We start from the raw sequence: 7,635 nt of genomic DNA on the forward strand, positions 1-7,635 counted from the left end.
GGAGATAGGGAGGGAGTGATTTGAACATGAGGGTGAGGATTGTAGGGGGCTGGAGGAGGTGACGGAGATAGGGAGGGAGGGGATTTGAACAGGAGGGTGAGGATTGGAGGAGGTTGGAGGAGGCAGGAGCAGAGGGTTGATAATAAATGAGAAATAGCCAGGGTTGTAACTGGGGGACTGGAGAGAAGACAGATGTTTACGAACAAATCTGGTAGCCTCACCTTCACAGTCCGGATATAGTCCAGTGCATTGGGAACCAGTGATTCCAGCTCTGGAAACCGCTTCGAGTATTTATCTCTGACATATTTGTGAATGATATCTGAGGAAGCGAAAACAAGGGAACACACTTCATTAAACTGTCCTCCTGGGAACATCTGACCCCATTCAGACAGCAGGGGACTGCAAGGTACTGTAACTGGCATCATTACAGACTCACAGGCCCCGTCTCCCATCCTGTTTAACTGAGGGGGTACAGTGCTCCGAGTGCAGGTCTAACCGAGGGGGGGAGTACGGAGACCGGGGAACTGTGCACGGTGTCCGAGTGCGGGTCTAAACAAGGGTGGGCGGTTGATACGGAGACCAGGGAACTGCACACGGTGCTCCGAGTGCGGGTCTAACCGAGGATGGGTGTTTGATACGGAGACCGGGGAACTGTGCACGGTGCTCTGAGTGCGGGCCTAACCGAGGGGGGGATAAGGAGACCAGGGAACTGCGCATGGTGCTCCGAGTGCGGGTCTAACCGAGGATGGACGGTTGATACGGAGACCGGGGAACTGCGCACGGTGCTCTGAGTGCGGGTCGAACCGAGCCTTTTGCAACTTCCAACAATGTTACTTGGAGCTGACCATACGCCTGGATCCTCCCACCCTCTCCCTGAACAAGGTGACAAACACCAGAAAATGTTTCACTCACTGATCTCATTGTCAATCTCCACTGTCAGGTTGTTTGCATCGACGATGAGTTTGTATTCAGGATCGGATTCCACGGGTCCTGTCACTGGGTAAAGAGATGGGTAAGGTGAGAGGGAGCGAAGAGCTCAGAACATAGAACATAGAACATTACAGCGCAGTACAGGCCCTTCGGCCCTCGATGTTGCGCCAACCTGTGAAACCAATCTGAAGCCCATCTAACCTAAACTATTTCATTATCATCCATATGTTTATCCAATGACCATTTAAATGCCCTTAAAGTTGGCAAGTCTACTACTTTTGCAGGCAGGGCATTCCACGTCCTTACTACTCTCTGAGTAAAGAACCTACCTCTGACATCTGTCCTATAACTATCACCCCTCAAAGCTATGTCCCCTGTGGAACCTCAGTGAACGAACAGCAATTGACCATTCGGCCCAACATCACAATGCTCGCGTTACTGACTCCCACCCGGTCTTTGCCCCTCTCTCTCTCTCTCTCCCTTTCCCTTTTATTCCTTCATCGCTCGTTTGTTTATCCGATCTACCCTGTTGGGAATGTCGGCCTGGAGTATGGAGCTCAAGTCCCTAAGAGTTTGTCAGTCTCCCTCCGACAGCGCAGCGCTCCCTCAGTACTGGCACTGGGGATGGATTGGGGGGGGGGGGGGGGAAGGGAGGGAGTGTCGGCCTGGATGACAGAGCTGCGACCCGGGCAGGAAGGCACGTCCTTACCTTCCGAAGACTTCCGCTGCTTCCCGATGTAGTCTCCCATCTTGGTGATGATCTCCGCGAACTGCAAGGCAGAGGGTGAGGGTGAGAAATGCGAACGTCCAGGGGTCTCTCCACCCGCCCCCAAGGGGATTTGGCGGGGGGTGGCGTCCCTGAGCCGGTCTCCGAAGCATGGACTGTTCGGGATCGCCAGACTCGACAAGGGAAGAAACGTGGGACACCCCCAGGAACACCCCCACCACCACCCCCTCCCCCTTCCCCCCTACCCACCCCCCCCCCAAACCTGTACTCAAGGAAGCCCACATCGCACTTAACCCCCACTTCACCCCCTTGCCACCTGATGCGCTCTCGTCCCGTGACCTGTCGCCTCGGTTTGGAACTGGTGGTTGACTTTCCAGCTAGGGTCGTGGCCCGAAGCGTGTTTTGTTTCTTTTTTTTTCTCGTCGTCGTCGTCAGGGTTCCAGTGAAACAAGGAGCCGCAAGTCAGCTCCTTTTGCATGAGGAGCGCGCAGAACTAGCCAAGTTAGTGCACCTCGGAGCCTCGAACGCCACTTCCAACAGAACGCTGGAGCGAAGGAACTTGGGGAGCTATACGTAGGAAGGGACGCGGGGAGTTAAACGGAGGAAGGGACCTGTAGGGTTCAACAGAGGAAGGGGAAGGGATGCTCAGTTGCTTTTGCCTGATGCTTTTCAGCACTAGGGAGTTGATTCTAACTCTGCTGCAGCAGAGAGACAAAAAAAACCCTGCTAATTGCGAAGTATCGGGCAGGCGTCCCTGTTCTCGAGTTTCAAAATACGACCACAGCCGGTGGTGAGCTTAACGAAACATAACAAAAAAGAAAACACAGTACAACAATTAAGCAGTTCCTCAGGACACGAAGGACAGCCGGACTGGGGAGGAGTCACAGCTGCAGTAAGTGGGACTGCTTGGAGGCTGCGGTTTTTGGGGAAAGTGTAGGCCCGTGGCACCTCCCCTGTAGAGCCCAGCTGGTTTTGGCCCCCGAGCTGGAGGCTGTGATCCCGTACCCCGCGCTGTGTCAGAGAGAGAGGTGGTGGTGGAGGGGGGCACATACCCACAGGCAGTCACAACCCATACAGACGGATCGCAAGGTAACCAGGAGGCACGAGGAGATTCCAGATCGTCAGTGCGACAGGCCGCGCGCCAAATGTGGGAGACCAAGGGGGAGGCGATGACCTAGTAGTATTACCAGACAAACGTTCTGGGGACCTGGGTTCGAATCCCACCGTGGCAGAAGGTGGGATTTCTATTCAATAAAAATATCTGGAATTAAGGGTCTAAATGATGACTGTGAATCCACTGTCGGAAAAACCCATCTGGTTCACTAACGTCCCTTTAGAGAAGGAAGCTGCCATCCTTACCCAGTCTGGCCTACATGCGACTCCAGGCCCATGGGGTTGACTCTGAGCTGCCCTCTGGGCAATTAGGGATGGGGCAATAAATGCTGCCCTTAGCCAGTGACGCCCCTCATCCCGTGAATGAATGAGGGAAAAAAAACCCTCAAATCTACGACAGATCAGCTGGGAAGCTGGGCAGGGATGGAATTTAATCCGGACAAGTGTGAGGTGATGCATTGTGGGAGGTCATCTGCTAACAGCTTAGGAGCACCGGGATACAGAGGAACCTTGGGATGCGTGCCCGCGGCTCCCTGAAAGCGACGACACAAGTGGATAAAGGAGGCGTACAGCACGCTCCCCACCACCCCCACGTTACCCCCCCAACTTCCTTCATCGGGGTCGGGGCACAAGCCTTGGCGCAGCTGGGTAACACTTTGGCCGGGCCAAGTTTGGACTACGGTGCACGGCTCCGGTCACCGCGCCACAGGAACGACGAGGGAGGCTCTGGAGAGGCCGCAGAAGAGGTTTACCAGGATGTACTGCCTGGATCGGAGCATCTTAGCTAGAAAGAGAGGTTGGACAGACTTGGGCCGTTTTCACCGGAGCATCGGAAGGTCGAGGTGGCGGGTGGGGCGACCTGCTCGGAGTACATAAAATTCCGAGATGCACGGACAGGGTGGATAGTTGGAATCTTGCTTCCCAGAGGGTGGAAACGTCAATTGCTAAGGGGCACAGGTATAAGGTGAGGGATTGGGGATGTTTCAAGGGGATGTGGGAGGCGAGTTTTTTTTCTACACAGGGGGTAGCTACAGGTGCCCGGAAGGTGTTACCAGAGGGGCGGTACGACAGCAACGTTTCAGAGGAGCTCAGACAGACGCACGCACAGGCAGGAAACAGAGGGACATGTACCATGCGCGGGCAGGTGGGACTAGCTCAGAACATCGGGGCAGACGTGACAGGCCGAAGGGCCTGTCCCTGCGCCGTACTGTCCGCTGACCCACCCGCGAATAGGCCACATAGAACAGTACTGCACAGTACAGGCCCTTAGGCCCACGATGTTGTGCCGAACTTTTACCCTAAACCTAAGGTCTATCTAACCTCCACCCCTACCTTATACTATCATCCATATGCCTATCTAATAGCCGCTTAAATGCCCCTAATGAGGCCGACTCCACCACCCTCTCCCAGCAATGCATTCCACGCCCCGACCACTCTCTGAGTAAAGAACCTACCTCTGACGTCTCCCCTATATCTACCTCCACTCGCTTTAAAACTACGCCCCCTCGTCATAGCTACCTCCACCCCAGGAAAAAGTCTCTGGCTGTCCACTCTATCTATACCTCTGATCATTTTGTACACCTCTATCAAGTCACCTCTCATCCTTCATCATTCTAAAGAGAAAAGCCCTAGCTCTCTCAATCTTTCCTCCTAAGACCTTCTCTCCATTCCAGGCAACATCCTGATAAATCCCCTCTGCACCTTTCCCAACACTTCCACATCTTTCCTGTAATGAGGCGACCAGAACTGGACACGATAAACAGGAACAAATTAGAGGGGAGCGAGAGACGGACGTGGGGCTCAAGGGCTGAAATGTCACGACGGGACCTGGGTATGGGTGGGTGGGGGGAATTGGTGGGTAAAGGACATGGAAGAAGATGTTCACTCTCTTGAAATTACTGAACGCGACACCAAGTCTCGAAGGCTGAGCAATAGACGAGCTGTTCTTCCAGCTTGCACTGAGCCTCGCCGGAGCACTAAACCAAGAGGAAGAAGAATACCTCTTCCAGGTTGTCAAGGATAATGGATATCCAAAAAACTGAGTCAGAAGATGCCTACACGAACAACATCAAGAAGATACTACACGCCCTGACACACTCATCACACTACCCTACATCATGAACACATTGGAACTAACCACAAGACTTCTACGACCGCTGGGCATCAGAGTGGCACACAAGCCCACATCAGTCGGTGCTCACCCGAACTAAAGACCCACTCCCCGCCATGGACAGGACCAATGTCATCTACAAGATCTCCTGCAGAGACTGCAAGAAACACTACATCGGACAAACAGGAAGGAAACTAACCACAAGGGTACACGAACACCAACTGGCTACAAAAAGACACGACCAATACTCACTCATCTCAATCCACATGGACAAGGAGAACCACCAATTCCACTGGGGCAACACCAAAATCCTGGGACAAGCTAGGCAGAGACAGGCAAGGGAATTCCTAAAGCCTCGTACTCCACGAAGAAAGCCATCAACAAACACATAGAACTCGACCCCATATATACTCCACTACGAAGGAAAACCGGAAGTGAGGCAATCCAGCTCAATGGACCCCAGAGTTTAAAAACCAGGCGGGAAAACACTCTGACTTCATCGGAGGCTGCGCTGATGACGTTACCCAGTATGGTAACGAAACGTCTGCGAAATAACAAACCAGCTCCGCGAGCCAACCAACCTCAACACCCACAACCCGAGCTACAAATCTACGCCAAAACCTTAGACACCAGAGCCAGCCCAAGACAGAAGAAGGTGGCCAGGGAACATAGAGCGAACTATACAGTAAATGGAAAAGCCCTGGGGAAAATTGATGCACAGAGAGATCTGGCTGTTCAGGTCCGTTGTACCCTGAAGGTGGCAACGCAGATGGATAGAGTGGTCAAGAAGGCATACGGCATGGTTTCATTCATCGGACGGGGTATTGAGTACAAGAGTTGGCAGGTCATGCTACAGTTGTAGAGGACTTTGGTTCAACCACATTTGGAATATTGCGTACAGTTCTGGTCGCCACATTACCAAAAGGATGTGGATGCTTTAGAGAGGGTGCAGAGGAGGTTCACCAGGATATTGCCTAGTATGGAGGGTGCTAGCTACGAAGAGAGGTTGAGTAGATTAGGATTATTTACATTAGAAAGACAGAGGTTGAGGGGGGACCTGATTGAGGTCTACAAAATCATGAGGGGTATAGACAGGGTGGATAGCAAGAAGCTTTTTCCCCAGAGTGGGGGACTCAATTACTAGGGGTCACGATTTCAAGGTGAGAGGGGAAAAGTTTAAGGGAGATATGCATGGAAAGTTCTTTACGCAGAGGGTGGTGGGTGCCCGGAACGCGTTGCCAGCGGAGGTGATAGAGGCGGGCACGATAGCGTCATTTAAGATGTATCTAGACAGATACATGAATGGGCAGGGAGCAGAGGGATACAGATCCTTGGAAAATAGGTTTAGATAGAGGATCTGGATGGGCGCAGGCTTGGAGGGCCGAAGGGCCTGTTCCTGTGCTGTAATTTTCTTTGTTCTTGTTCTTTGAACACAATGGTGTACCAAAGTGGTAGGCAACTGGGAGCTCGAGGTCATTGGCGTGGACAGAACGTAGGTGTTCCGCAAATTGCTTGCCCAGTCTGCGTTTCGTCTTCGTGGTCCCGTTGTGGAGACCACGTATGCCATCAGCTCACGGCTGTGGATCTGAAGTGACGTGTAGCCTGGACTGGGTAAGGAAAGCAATTAGCTTTCCAAAACGTTCTGAAGGGTCATCCCTTCACCCCACCGAGGGCTGCGCCCCTTCGCGACCTCGTCTCTCCTGCAGTCGGAAACGTTGTCTCCACGTCCACTCTGCCCTGGACCACCCCAGTGTCCTGCAAGTTTCGATCAGATCCAAACCCCTCGCCTCGTGCTTTTTCAAAAATAGCTTGCGTCCCTGCGTGTCTTCCTGATGAAGCATGGAGACTCCTCAGTGGAGTTCGATCAATCGGTCGATCTCGGGTCTTGGAGACGCGTTCTGGGGGGGCTCCGCTTTCCCGGCGAGAGCGTTTCCAGGACTCGCGACCCTCCGAGAGGACTCGGGAGGAGGGGATTGGGTCCCGGTTCGCGGTACTGACACCAAAGGGGCCTGCACTGTTCCCTGACCCACCCGCGAACAGGGACAGGAGCAAGTTAGCGTGTTAGCAAGAGGCGGGCATGTGGCTCAAGGGCTGGTCTGGGAGAAGTGCGACCCAGGTTCTGCAACCCGCAAGTTACGGACAGGGCAAACGACGAAGGTTACGTAAAGCCTACGGGTAGGTTACGCGGTCGAGCTGAAGGGGAGGCCAATCAGGTGTGCGCCGCGGGGAAAAATCGGGTTATTTCGGAAGGAGGGCCCAGACAGCACGGGTCTCATCGGTGCTGGCTCTGGGATGCAGAGGGATTTGGCTGCGCGAGCACAGGAATGGTGACAGGTTACTGGGCAGCTATCAGGGAGCTATCAGGGTGGGTCGGGGGGGTCGCAAGGGGAGCTTGTGTTGTCTACCACAAAATGGGAATTAAACAAAAGGCAAAGACAAAAGGAGTTTCAGGGATATGGGGCAACATCTGGAGCAGCGTGTGGACTACTCGGGATTTACTCCAGATGTGGAGGAGCCGGTGTTGGACTGGGGAGGGAGGGGGGAGCTGCGCGAAGGTCACGGTCCAACAGGTTTATCCGAATTCACAAGCTCTTAGAGTGAACAACAGAGGTGAACAGAATAACCACAGCTCTCGGGGTCGGCGGTCAGGGCTTGGGCAGGGGGGGCCACTCCGGGACTTGCGAGCGAACGTTCCCCTCCTTCCGAATCCTCTCGGAGGGTCGCGAGTCCTGGAAACGCTCTCGCCGGGAAAGCG

At 53.8% G+C, this 7,635-nt stretch overlaps 1 protein-coding gene across 1 annotated transcript in view; it reads right to left on the reverse strand.

Annotated features, from left to right (window-relative positions):
• The window catches only part of prpf31 (PRP31 pre-mRNA processing factor 31 homolog (yeast)), a 20,725-nt gene that overhangs the window by 9,603 nt on the left and 3,487 nt on the right, over positions 1-7,635 (reverse strand). Inside the window, exons 3-5 of the mRNA XM_048621097.1 lie at positions 1,640-1,700; positions 913-996; positions 222-319 (exon numbers count right to left, since the gene is read on the reverse strand). Of these exons, the coding sequence (XP_048477054.1) occupies positions 222-319; positions 913-996; positions 1,640-1,700 (243 nt within the window). The remainder of the gene's footprint in view (positions 1-221; positions 320-912; positions 997-1,639; positions 1,701-7,635) is intronic.

The sequence above is a fragment of the Rhincodon typus genome, unplaced genomic scaffold, assembly GCF_021869965.1.
Source record: "Rhincodon typus isolate 14 unplaced genomic scaffold, sRhiTyp1.1 hic_rhity00000051, whole genome shotgun sequence".
NCBI classification, from domain to species: Eukaryota; Metazoa; Chordata; class Chondrichthyes; order Orectolobiformes; family Rhincodontidae; genus Rhincodon; species Rhincodon typus.